Here is a 14350-nt window from a genome sequence, read left to right on the forward strand (position 1 = left end):
CTATCGGACATAACCTCAGTACATCAGGCATGCAAGCGGTAATGTATAAAAAACGTTGTCAATATTGAAAGCCTCAACATACATACCAGCCACGGCTAAAAATGCCTCTGGTACCAAGGTAATAACAATTGTAAAAAGTATTCCCAATGCCGCATTATTTATTACTCAAATATCAATCATAAATATATTTGGGAAATTCTGCCATTTTTTATTAAATATCAGCTTGTGAGTTCTCAAAAAAAACATTTTTGTCTCAGCCATACACTCTAAATTTTAGTATACATATATAAATTCAACCAAGTAAAAGCTTCTGATTTAATAGTCTGGACTGCACACAGGAGAACTACTTTCAGGTACCTAGAGAGCTACCAGTAGCTCACGATCTACTGGTTGGAGAAGCCTGCACTAACCCATTCATCCACTCACTGTGTTACCAATTCACACACTTCCACTTCACTCACCAATCAATGAAGAAGCATTCCCCTTACTAAATAAACAGTCCTAATGTCTTTGGCAATCTTGTTCAATTTAAGCATAATTCGCTATGTAATAAAAAAAACTATAAATTGACCCCGAGCATAATAACACCCTTTTAGTCAAAATGCAAGGTTTCCAAGGAGCAGCATCCAGCCGAAACCTTGCATTCTTATTGGCTGCCAGTGTGACTTTTCACGTACATACTTCAAATTCTTGCTAGTACGCTACGGGACCAGAAAAAATAGGTGTGTGACGCCAAACTCAGAGACACTGAAACAAAGGTAGGACACGTTGGTCTGCCGAGCTCAGGAAGTAGTGTGCGCCTGCGCAATGATTTCCCCAACGAGGAGTCCCTGGAGCTGTCTCTGTTGCTAATGATGGCGTCCCGCAGACAGTGGCAGGCGGCGCTCCTCGTGTTCTGTCTCGTGGTGCTCACGGGACAGCGCTCCATGGGAAAGAGGAGCAACGTGCAGCAGATCACGGACGGCAATTGGCGCCAGATCTTGGAGGGCGAGTGGATGGTGGAATTGTAAGGGCTTGGAGGGGAGTGGGGGCGCTCACCTCCCGGGCGTCCATATCTGTACAAGTGGGTGTGGCTGTGTGTATGTGGCAGATAGCCTGTCCTTTGGGACAGACCTAAGGACAGCGACTGGGCCGATACTCGAAGCGGGGTCGCTAATTTTGTTGCTCATTTTCAGGTGTCGGGTTTTAGTCCAGAGGACGCACACTTGCGTAACCCCTCATATCTGCCTCCTGCTGGGCAGTCTCTCCAGGGACACGCCTAAGTACAGCTCCCTTAGAGGTAACTACGAGGAGGGCGCCTAGCAGCTACTCCAGCAATCTGTTGACAGTATAGAACAACCCAGTCGAGGGGGCTCAGAAGGCAACCCCTATACTCGGGGCCACTGGAATCATGCGGCAGAGGAAGTACGAAATTTGCAGAAGCGTTTACTAAATTATGTGGCAAGAACAGGCAAATCACGTGGGGCGATGTAGCTCCTTTTGTGATAGAAATACTTTATTATTCTGTAGTTTTTCTAGTGGTAACACTTGGTAAAAAGTTCACCTCATTAGTACCGGTTTAACCAAATAGAGCAACATACAAGTGAACGATTACAGGTTCTCCTTTATGAAGGGCCTTTCGCTGGTCGGGAACACTTGTCACCACCTTTTTGATAACTTTTGACTCGTTTGACCTAGAAACGATTTAATGTTAAAATCTGCAGATTTCGCACCAGATAAAGGACTAGTTGTCAAATGCAACAGGTTCATCATTTTGCGTATGCAGCAGCTAAAGGATTATGTAGCAAATGCTACGATTCCATATTTATGCGGAAAACACCGCCATGTACTATCGTGTAATTCCAGTGGCCTGTAACTGTACCTCTTGACCAATCAGAGTTGCAAAGGAGATCCTTTTAATGAAATACTGCTTCAGCTTACATGTTTTTGAATATTTTGGATTGTTTCAATATTTGTAATGGCCTTATTAGTCAGACCAATCAAGGGAAATAGTTCCCTGGTTTGTTTCACAGTGGATATGTTCTTACCTCCGTGAATCCCACCCAGACACGTACCTTTGCCTCACCAAATGCTTTTGCACTGTCATGTGTACTGTTATACTAACCACTTACAACCTGAGATGGTGCAGTTTATTATACTACTGACTTAAAAAATGCCTTTGTTTTTTAATCTTGTTCGTTGTTATAATTTTTCATGTGTTGAGCGACTCATTTGTAAAGTTTCAGTCCCTTTGAACAATCCCACACCTTCATAACGAGTCTCAAAGTTACATTATTGTTTATAGCTGCAACAGTTTTTCCTGTGTGAGAATCTTCTTTACTTATGATTGCTATTTTAAAACTTTAAAGCGCAATACATTGTTTGGTCTTTTTGTGTTTCGAAAATTCAATGCATTTTTTACTTTAAGTTCACATTGCCAGACTCTAGAGTGTGCGTAGCTTGTTAAAACTTCTTTGATATAAATGGACTTTGTCAGTTAGCCTACAAGAGCGAGTTTAAGATATTATTTCGCTGACCTTTCTCTATTTTTTTAAAGAAAGCTGTCGTCTCTCTTATTAAAACAGTTAACAGGGTTGATGCTAATGATCAGGGCTGTTTGAGTCTCCAGGAGTCTTAGACCTAGGCCAATTAAACAAAACTTTCACAAGGCAAAATTCAAGAGAAAATAATAAAGGTTCATTCAAAATGTAGGCTAATTACAGAAAGCAAAAATTAATTAGTGAAATCAGTAGGAAAATAGCATTTATAAGAAGTCAAAACCCAAAAAATGGAAGAGGATCAACATAAAGTAAACCTAAGTAAACAAGAAGCCAAAACCAAGATATAGTTTAGCAAGGGGTCTGACATAGTCTGCCTCAATAGAAAACACAAAAAGCAATGACAATGACTGTTCGAATGCACAAGGTACATCAAATAAATGAATCTAGTAGCCACATACTTTGCTGCATATTAATGCTTTTTGTATATAGGAAATGAAGAAAATATCAGGGCTTTTATGTAACTTAACAAACAATAACCCGTTTAAAGCATGAGTGTCTCTCTCCTTCGAGCCTAGGCAAAGGGTCCTGAATATTGAAACAGGAAGAACACAAACATGGCTTCTTCCAGTGAAGGCAAATTAATACAATTATTATTTCATCAGCGGACACTATGGAAAGAGCTATTTCGCGTATTTTCTAAATGGAAAAGCAAGAGGCATGTATGTAGAAATGCTTCTTCATGTAAAATACATGTGCATTTCTTTTTGCAGATATTAATCCATGCCAATGCAAGCGGGCTGTGGCCCAGACATGTCCACTTAAGTGAATTTCAATTAAGCATTAATGTCTATTTATAATACCTACAGATAATAATGGCCCCAATTGTGCCACCTTACCTTTTACTCTGTGATACCTTAAATCTAATTGTACTTGCTCAGTTGTAATTTATGACCTTTTGTCTAAAGTTTTTTTAAAGTACCTATTGTATACATGCTTGAGTGTATGTGTACATTTTGTATGCAGCATGCGTAACTCTTCGGATATGATGGGCTTGGCCCAATTTCTATTTTCATGAGACTGATAAAAATGAGGACTTTCAGGCTAATGTTTCCGCAGTCCCCCTCTCACCCGCCCTCTCCACCCCCTTCCATCAATTTTCCGATTGCTAAAGCCCATTCGGTTATTTTCATTTGCTACCCATGGTTTTCGATCCAGTGTGGATGTACAAAAATACATCTTTCCTGCAGTATCGTACACTGAGTCCAAGTAAACCTTTAACACTGTTGCTTTGATATTCATAGTAGCCTCATTTTCTTTTGAAGGAACCATTTCTTTCTTGACTTGCACACGTTCCCAAATTGTATGACATTTCTGCAATTTAATCTTAATCTCACCTGAGAAAAAATTAATTGACAATGTCAACATTTGTTCTGACATATTAGTGTGTATTGTTTTTGTCATTGTATCCTCTAACAGTATCGCCTAATTTTAATTTTCATATTTTTGTTGAGTTTCAAAGTCACCCATTAATATTATGTCAATGAATTGCTTTACCAAGCAAGTAGTCAGTGGCAGCCCATTTAGAAGGATGTTAAATAAACGGGCACGCATTTATATTTCGGTCTTACTTAACTAAAGGAAAAGAGGCAAATAAGGTGTTCTGCACCACATAACATTAGGAACGCTCTCGTTTTTAAAGCATCTTACTAGAAAACGTGTAAAAATGTGATAAAGTATTCAGTAGTTCAGACGACTCTTTGATGTTACCATCTGCTCAGTAGAAAGGCATACACAGTTGTCTGCCCATGGCTAAATTATGTTGTAATCTATTGTTTACATAGATTTTTAATATATTTAAACCTTTTTATTTGAATATTTCAGTGCTAAATAAAATGACCCCAGGCAGGATATAGAACATAAGCAAATAAAGAGCCCATCAATATTTGTGACTATGACAACCTCTGAATCCACAGCAAACATTGAGCATTTCCTAAGAAGAGCACAATATACATTCCCTAAGACTTAATGGAGATTAATGCATTTTACAAATGGCTCATCATTATGTTACTGTAGATTAAAGTAATCTTGACAAGGTTCTCAATTCCGCTCGTTTTTTGGCAAGCACTGGTTTTATAACATACCTTCCTGAGGGGTATTCTTGGGTTCATTCATCTGAGCTTCAATTTTAAGTCTGAATGTGAATGCTGCACTCTACAGTTGCACTCTGTCTTTCTGTATGAGCACTAAACCAAGGTGCACTGGGGCTTTCGGATAATGATTGGCCTCTCAGTCCACCAAAACAAAACAAAAGCAACTGGGTCATATGCGAAACTTGCCATCTTAAAACCTTAAAACCTCTAACTAACCTCAGATAAACTTTTTGTATACCCCCGAGAAAGTAATCTTCTTGAGAGTGACACTGCAAGCATATCGGGGAGAAATCTCTGCCAATCTCCCACAGCCTCTTTCAGGTATAATAGATTCTGTGTATTCGTTTTGTACCTAAAGAAAATAGCAACTTGCCTTGGAGACATAAGTGTTATGCCAGGCTTCGCTTTACCCATTCAGCATTCTGATAAAGTTGGGTGAGTGGTACTCCACATTACAGCATACTGTAATAATGACCTCCTACTGTTATACATTTGGAAATATCAGAAAATTCTTATCGTAATATGTAGATTGAAAGAAAACACACAAACAACTGTGTACTAAAAGGAATAGAGGAATACTAAGTAAGTTAGCAAGAATGTCATCCGTTCCTGGAGAATCTACATTTTAAAATGCCACTGTTTCCCAAGCTATGCAAAGACAGAAGAGATCTGTCTGTGAATAATAGTTTTCAGAACAAATATGGTTAATGCATCATGTTTAAATATTGAGATTATTTCTTTAAACTTGTAGTGAAGAAAAATAGTTATTTCATGAGATACCATGACCGTTATCATCAGAGTAGAAGGAAAGAGATGGTTTGACCCAAGTCCTTATTGCAGCTAACATCAAGGCAACATTACTAATGCTCCGTTGGCGACTTCCTCTGAAAGGCTAATAACCTGTTTAGAGAAGAAACCGGTTATACAAGTTTGTTTCGAAATTCATCAGTGTGTGTAAAATTACCCTTGTCGTAATGTTAGTGTCCTAACAGGATGTTCGATAAAAAAAAATGCAATTCTGCAGAATTTGGTCACTGTTTTGTGCAGATCTATGGCGAAAGAGAAGTAAATAGGTGCTCTAGTACAGAGTTCTAAAGACTGTCATGTATACATATTTTCTGTACTAACACCAGTGTCATAAACATTATTTTATTCTACTCCGTTAAATTGACACTTTGCCAATAAATCAGTTTGTTATTCATCCCATTGCCCGCATTCTCACACCAATTTCGTTTTCCAGTTATGCCCCTTGGTGTCCTGCTTGCCAAAATCTCCAGTCTGAGTGGGCTAAGTTTGCAGAATGGGGAGAAGACTTGGAGGTCAATATTGCAAAAGTAGATGTTACCGAAGAGCCAGGTAACTAAATGGTATTTCCTTGTTTTTTAAGATTAAGAATTCAGTAGTAACATTTTAATTTTGTAACGAGTTCAGATTTCTGCATTTTATGTTAATAATCCAAACATTTTTGCTTTAGGATTGAGTGGACGCTTTATCATAACATCTCTTCCAACTATCTATCAGTAAGTACATAATAATGCTTTGTTGAAAAGTGAATATTTTTGTGGTTGCACAGCAGTGTTAATTGGTAGACCCAATACGTTCTCTTACTTTTTTGGTTTTAGTATTTCTGTAGTATATTCTTCCAGTGTTTGTTTAACTTTGTGAACATAGCCAACGCCGTAGAACTGTTAGCTGAGGTGGGTTATAACTTAGTTCAAATTAGTGACAAAAGCTGTATTAAAATGACGTAAATGGTGTAATCTGTCACTGGTGTTTAACTAATTTAAAGTTTGTATAGATCATTAATTATCCACCTCATTGAATGTAGCGTGGCCAAGATGATGTGTGTTTTGAGTCTGGCAGGGTGCTCTTCCTGACCCAGATAGGTAGCGGACCATTGTAGCGTCCATAACTGCAGCCATTTGCTCAATGACCTAGTTCTCCCTTTCAACAACCTTAAAAAAACATACTCCTTCCTCCCCCTCTGGCCCCATTGATCCTTGTGAGTGTTAGAGATTCTAAAATCCACTAACTACTTGCCAAGGCAAGTGTGTTGTTTTGCTCTCCTTCTCAAGCATTTGGCAATGCCGAGGAGTAGGATCCAAATTTGAATCCACCCTGTGCATCAAGAAAAAGCAGACACATGTACAAAGAAAAACCGAAAGAAGTGCATGCTGTGATCACGGCAGCTGAAGGTCACTGAACGCATTTGTAACTGTTTGAGTAAGTGTTTGTCAATGGTGCCCTGTGATTGCAGTATTATTAAACCCCAGACTGGATGACAAAGTACTCGTTTTTGGCACTCTCCTTGGGTAGTATTGCCGACCAGTCCAACACTCCTACTTAGAGGTGATATTGGAAAACATGACATTTTAGTACCTCTTAATCGAATGTCCAGTCTTTACTGTCTTTTAAGAAGGTAAAGTATTTTAATGCAGATATGCTGAGTAAACTGCATGTAATTGTGATCAGCAAAGGAAAGTCAGAAACCTCTTGCACCTTACTACATATGTCTAGCTAGCCGAAACAGTCTCTTTTAGGAATGTAGGGACAATGTCCGATGACCAGTACGTAGAGTCAGCCTACTGGAGTCCAATTAGCCAAAGGTTTTCTCATTTTCAGGAAATAACTGGTTCTTGTACTAGTAAATTAGAATTGTCCGGATCACACAACATGGTCTAGGATCTATTTCTGGGAAACTACTAGCTGAGTCATAAAATTCCAGTGGTAGGTCTTTCCACTAGTACGAGCTCAATGACCATTGGAGACAGCAAGGAAAAAGCTGAAGACAGCATACATTTATGAAGTAGTGACCTGGGGAGTCAAATGTTTGTATCTCTTGAACTAATTGCAACAGCGAGAGGCTTTAAAAGGTTCTATATTCAAGATTATCTCCTCTCGCTTCCTCTCTGATAATTCGTTGCTAGAGACAAAAGCATAGGTAATCCTCAAGGCATGTATAGGCAACTAGCGTATACATACAACCTCAATTCTGCATGATGGGTTGGGAGACCTGGACAAAGCGGGCTCACAGCAGCAGCAGGTGCCACCCTTTCATGGTATTCAGTGGTGAGGGTCATCAGCAAGTGAAGGTTACTCCTAAGACGCTTAGCTCAGGGATATCCTTATGTCCAAGAACAGCTATCCTACATCCTCTGTGATCTTAGCTTCACAGCAGTTATGTTTCTTCTCCACAGACTAAATGGTCACCCTTACTCTATAAGTGGGTTGTGATAATGTGCACAAACAAAGTTGCTTTCTGGCAGGTAGTTTAATAACAGCAGGGATTTATCCATGGATGGCACTTTTCCTCTGCTATGCTAGTATGTAGCTACTACTAGGATAATTCGACAGCCTAGAACACTGGTCAAGGAAAGGTTATGGTCAATCCTGGCCATCTGGATCATCTGTAAACATTGAATCTTGAAGTGCTTCCAATCCCAAAGAGCTTGACTACTGCATTCTCAGGATATGGAGGAGTGCAGGTCGATATTTTCTCCCGTGCTGGTTCAGACTTGTCCAGGCAGACTGCATTTCGACTGCGACATGAAGCCAGAATCGTCTAAGATGAAGACTTTGACAGGAATAGTAGGAGGAGATAGGAAGAATCTAGCAAAGGCACCATGGATACTTCAAAGGCTGAAGAGGACGCCTCTCTACTTACAGGACAAACATGAATGTGCAGGCCCTCAGGTCCATCAAGATGCAAACCAGTCTTTGCACAAAGCCAGTCACGATTTTGAAGGCACACATGGAGGCTAGTGGACTTCACCCTGAACTGAGCCAGACCTACTTACAGTCCAATTTATTGTTAAACATACACAGACACCTTCCATGCTTGTCTACGACATGATGGAGGTAAAGTGTGACTCCATGGACTTTTTGCTGTAGGTACCTCAGTAGGGAATCCCCACAGAAGAACAGCTAAAGAGGGTTTGCCTTCTTATAGTTAATATGCTGTTCCTGAATGATATACAAGATACATTCGTGTACCCCTAGAGTGCCAAACTCCAGGTGAAACTGGTATCCTAATTCTTTTTTTTTCATTTGGCACCGCTATCGATGTACAGAATCTGCTGTTACCTGGGTGGGCACACCGTGCACACATGTGTAGCGACATGGGTCTGGGTTATTCACATACAGTGGTGCTGGTAGAGTACTGATTTATGAGGATTAATAGTTCTGGGCAAAGATTTTTTTGTCTGACTCTGAAAAATGCAGTCAGCCGGCTCACACATGTAAATTTCTGCTGGAATGAGACAATGCACCCCCTTGTGCTGGCATGTTCTGTGTATGTTGAGTGCGTGCCTTCATAGTGGATATATGGCACATATGTTATAGCAAGAGACTGTGTGAAAATGGTTGTTGTGACCCATGGGAATAATTATGGTTGTACCTTGGCTTAACTTGGCACTAGGTGAAGTGTGGGTTCAGCTTCCCCAGACAGTGGAAACCTATCACTTGCCTTGACATTTGATAGATTGTAGGAGAGGGGGTAAGTCGGCACATTCTGTTAACAAATGTGGAAGTTTATAGGCAGGCCTTCCCCCTTTTTGTGTCCCTGTTTACTTCTACAAGAAGGCTGATGACAGCCAGTTGCACTCCTCCCACTCTTCATCGCGCACTTGTTTTGTGTACTCCTACTGGGAACCATTGTAAGAAATCAAGTTATTTGTTGTGTATGGTATGAGGCCTGCACAAATTATAGGTCCACATTATCCCCTTACTGGAAACCAAGTACCACATTGTAGCACTTGACTTTCTTAGGGTAGTGAAGCAGGGCAGTCTAAGACCTACTCCCGGAAGGTAGTGTGGGGTAGTAATCGCAGATCGCTAGTACACAATAACACGTTTTAAATGATTGTCTAGTTTGTGCTTTGAAAAAGTAAAAGTACATTTATTGCACACACATTCTAAGTACTACACACTCATTTACAAATACATAATGTGGTTGGAAATACCCTTGTCTAACTTCTGAAATCACATTTGACCCTTAGCGGTGCACAACCCCGAAAATCACAATAGCCAGGTAGAATATATAAGATAAAACATTTCAATATAAGGGAGTGCCATTTTCACTTGCACAGGCCTATTGGCAATACAACGCAGTGCAATGTTTATAAAAATTACTGTCAGCAATATATTTTTATTTATATAAAGCATTTAAATCCACATTCTGTGTCTTTCTTGAACACATTTAGGCCACCTAGAATGCAGATAGAATGCAGCTGTAGGACCATCCACTAGAGGCACCTGCACTCCAGGCTATAGAACCAAAGTTCCAGCCTTAGAACTAGTCAAAACAATGATAAAAAAAAAAGCCTGGGGGCATAGATATTTCTGCCCACAGAAATTGAGGGCCATTTTTTAAATTCCTTCAGGAGATGGAAAGCTGCAGCAACTCCTACAGCCCCACACCTTCCATTTAATTTGCTGCTTGTGCCTCAGCCAAGATTAGGGCACCATTAGCGAAAAAACCAATTTCAAACAAGCTCGTATTGGGCACTATGAGGCACTTTCTGGCCAGGAACGATGAATTTTTTTTATGAGCGGATTTTGGCCGTGGTCCAGCGCCACACGTCTTGTGTTCTTTTTTTACTTCTTCAACTGGGGTGACAAGTCCTACCCGAGACACCCCAAGCAGATTTCAGATTTGGGATTGCTGACGGATCCACAAGGACCCAACAACCCCAGCTGGCTCCTCAGACATCGTAATTCTTGGGCGCAGAAGCTGGCTGAATCCTCCTTTAGCCTCTGGGTATGGGAGGAGCTTTTTGTTCCTTGCTCCTGCCCACAGCAGGAGCATCACTGTCCCTCTGCTCACAAGGAGAGCGGCTGAGGGGGGCACTCCCCACCCGGTCACAGGGCTGGAACTCACCGGGACCTACTGGTACATTATGGTTTAGAGGACATGGTCCTCAGACTGTAAGTCAACAATGAAACAGCTGTCGTCTTCGAGGCAAGGGGTTGGCTCAATTTCAGCAGGTTTAAAAGGGCAAACTTCAAGGATGCATAACGTGGGTCATTTGGGCCAATTTCCTTGTTTTTTAGCTCATTTTGCTCCTAGTTGCTAGCCCTAGCCCCCTCAAACATTTTCAGCTGGCCTCCTCTCCTCTGAAGGGGCACACTTTGTAGGGAGCTGGTTTCACTGACCCCCTGTACCAGCTTTCCTTCTCGCCCGGGCTTTGATTCTCATCTTGCTGAGGCACAGACGTCCAGACTAACTGATCCTCGGGGAGGCAAGGGGCAGGCTCACTGGCTCTTTGAGAGATCCACTAGTCCCTGGGGTCAGCTGGAGACGGAGCCTTTGGCCATCAGGTGGGTTAGTCCTTCCAAGTCCATGGTATAACTCTTTGTGCAAGAGTTTATAAGTATGGGTGGTAACTTCTATAGATCAGGCACCGCTGGCGAACTCTAGGATGCCACATCACTGCTCCACTGCTACCCCAACCCTCCTGTACAACATGCTGGGACAATCCAATATGGTTCAGTCAATTGGTCTATGTTGACAATTCCTCTGGGAGTCTCAGCTCCACCCTTATCTGACATCACTGCCAGGGACTTTTCCACCAGTACGTCAGTGATCCCCTATTGTGTTGGTTCCAAATGTCTCCTCTTTTGTTCAGTGGGCCTGGGCTGTCCCAACCCTGTTGCAGTTTGACAGCTAATTATCAAATGATGATTTTCCTCTTTGCCCCTTCCTTCTCAGGAGTTGAGTGAATCACTGATAATTGCTCCTTTTGTGTGAAGAGATCTTTTTTCTTCTGCAGTGCAAAAGGCCTGGAAACTGGTTCTGAGCTGAACCAGGGAGCTATGTGAATTCTGGATGACCCATGAGGTGTAAATGGGACTTGCATATTCAAACTCTGTGTGCATGTTCCTTCCCAGTTTGAGACTTCACTGGACTGTGTAGGCCTAAGTAAAGCAAAACAGGAATTTAAAGCAGATTTCCCCCTATGTGTATAATACAGTGGCACTGCAGATACTTCAGTAAACCCTATTGACCTATCTCGGAGTGCCCAATAATATAAGTTCTATCCATCATCTATTCCTGCAGAGTCCCTTCTGCGTCAAGCTACCTGTGCGCAATTACTGCGCTGCGCACAGCGGTAGTCTCACACATGAAGCCCGAACATGTGCCCACATGTTCATGAATACCAGCCCAGTGCCTTTTACAGTAGCTACGTCACCGCAGACACTGGCTGTAAATACTTGCAGTCCAATTACCATGTGATTACTGTTAGTAAGACTCGAGTAGTGAGACTCACCCGCAGTAAATGTCCAAAAATATGGTAATCAAAAAGTGAAAAATTTGGATGGATTAAATGGTGAGAACCCATTTCACTGCATCTTTCATAATCACTTTCTGCTGTGAATGTCCTCACCTTGCACAAAAACTGTGTGCACTACCCCCTAAAAATGGCATATGAAAAGTAACAACCCCAAACAGGTTACAGGACCTTAGACAGTAGCTCCATATCCCCATTTGGTAGAGACGTTTATTAATGCGATCCAAACCCCCTCACTTAGTTAATGTTCTAAGTTCTTGATTTGCTTGTGCTCACCCCTGAGGCGGAAGCCGGGGGTTCTCTCCCTCTTTCCTCTTGTTTGTGTGCATTTTGTAATTACTGGCAGAATTCTTTTAAAAACTGTATTATATTTTAGACAGGCCATTTTTATTTGCCTGCACTTCGGATCCCTCGGTGCAAGATTTGTTGCCCCGTATCGTATCGTATCGTAAGGGGTGCTTATATAGCGCACTGACACCATGGGTTTCCTGGCGCTGGTTGGAAATAGAGGGGACAGAAAGACTAACCAGAATGAGGGAAAAGCCAAGTTTTTAGAGATTTGCGAAAAAGAATCAAAGAATCAGAAGTTTTAAGAGAAAGAGGGAGAGAGTTCCAGAACTTGGGGGCCAGGTGAGCAAATCTCCGGCCTCCAGATCTGCAGAGCTTGTAAGAGGGGACAGTTAAGAGATGAAGATAGGAGGATCTCAAGTTGCGGGACGGGCAGTAGGGTAGAATGAGAGATTTTAAAAAGATGGGACAAGAGCCAGCCAGGGATTTGAAGATGAGGCAGCCGATCTTGAAGGCTGCCCTAGAGGCGACAGGGAGCCAGTGGAGTTTGATGAGGAGGGGCCTGGCAGATTGCCACTTCGGGATCCCTAAGGCCAATCTCGCCGCCTGATTTTGGACCACCTGTAGTCTGTCCATCGATGTTTTGGGCAGACCATGGTAGATCGAGTTGGAGAAATCTAGGCGAGAGAGGACGAGGGCCATGATGACCTGCAGGAGGGCTTCAGGTGTAAGGAGGTATGCCACTTTCCTGATCCTGCGCAGTTGGTAAGTGCAGGAGGAGACCACGGTCCCCACCTGCGGCCCTAGGGATAGAGCAGAGTCAATAGTGACCCTTAAGCTCTTCACCGAGGCCACGGGAGTGGGAGATGGGCCCAGTTCCGCCGGCCAGAAGTGTGGCCCCCAGAAGGTGGGACTCCTACCAGGAAGGAGGAGCTCCGTCTTACCGGGGTTCAGTTTTAACTGATTATGGCCCATCCACTGGAGAATGTGGGACATGGCTGACTGAAAGTTAGGAATAGCAGAAGGAGAATTAAGAGAGAAGATGAGCTGCAGGTCGTCCGCGTAATTAAACACGGTGACGTCCCACAGCCTCAGAGAAAGTAGAAGAGGGCGGAGGTAAAGATTGAAGAGGAGAGGGGACAGAGAAGAACCCTGGGGGACCCCGCAGAGCGACTGCTCTCTAGGGGCCCTGAAGGTACCCAGGCTAAGGGTCTGGGACCTGCCCGTCAGGAAGGATCTGACCCAGGCCAGAGCCGGGCCCCGAGGCCCACTTCCTGACCGGTGGAGCTGATGTTGGTGCTGACGCCGGCAGGCTAGGACGGTCACCATATTAGGAGAAGAATTTGGGTTGCGATCCAGTAGTTGGACGCTTCCCGCCCGCATCACACTGGATAAAACGATGGCACCCTCTCGTCCGTGCAGCGGGCGGGCGCAGCGGGCACGCCGAAGGCGCGCCAAAGGCAAGCCCGTCTGCACCCGTCCGCGGCAGACCGGGGCATGGGGCCAGTACGCCTGCCCATTCTACCTCTAATGCTGGATCCAAGGAACTATTCAGGTATACTAGGGAGGATTTACTTGCTCTTCGCCCCAATGTTGAGGATGGCTGTCGGCATACTATGGTAATGGGCTCTCCACCACCATATTGTACTGCCTGCAATTATTCCACGGGGGGAGGGAGGAAGGATCAGGTAACACCAACAAAATTGAAGTTGACATTGCTTAACTGCCGTTCCCTCAAAAAGCATAAACTAGAGATACATGATTTAGTCCTTGAGGGAGATCTCGATGCGCTTTTACTCAGAGACTTGGTTAGATGACGCCTCTACCCCCGAAACTTTGGAAGCTGTCCCGGCTGGTTACAGCCTACTTGGAATCGATAGAGAAAGGCAAATAGGCGGGGGATTGGCAATGATCTATAGAAGCAATCTACACTGCACCCTAGAAAAGATCTCGCTGCCCAACTGTGAAAGTGGTTTCTTCACGCTAAAAGTTAATCCTAAAAACACTATCAATGGTATCCTTCTTTACCGGCCTCCAGGCAAAACCTTACAGTTCTGCAAGCAACTGACAGAGCTGATAACCCATTACACTCTCCGCCATAAAAAATTCCTTGTTTTAGGGGATTTCAATTTGCATTTAGACA

The 14350-nt window shown here is 42.9% G+C and overlaps 1 protein-coding gene across 1 annotated transcript in view; it reads left to right on the top strand.

Moving 5' to 3' along the window:
* The first annotated feature begins 783 nt into the window (after positions 1–783).
* Positions 784–14350, top strand: part of TMX1 (thioredoxin related transmembrane protein 1) — a 33721-nt gene continuing 20154 nt past the window's right edge. The window contains exons 1-3 of the mRNA XM_086937320.1: positions 784–1006; positions 5871–5986; positions 6105–6150. Coding sequence (XP_086793446.1) covers positions 852–1006; positions 5871–5986; positions 6105–6150 — 317 coding nt within the window. The 5' untranslated portion in view covers positions 784–851. The remainder of the gene's footprint in view (positions 1007–5870; positions 5987–6104; positions 6151–14350) is intronic.

Source organism: Lissotriton vulgaris, chromosome 9, assembly GCF_964263255.1.
Source record: "Lissotriton vulgaris chromosome 9, aLisVul1.2, whole genome shotgun sequence".
Classification (NCBI taxonomy): Eukaryota; Metazoa; Chordata; class Amphibia; order Caudata; family Salamandridae; genus Lissotriton; species Lissotriton vulgaris.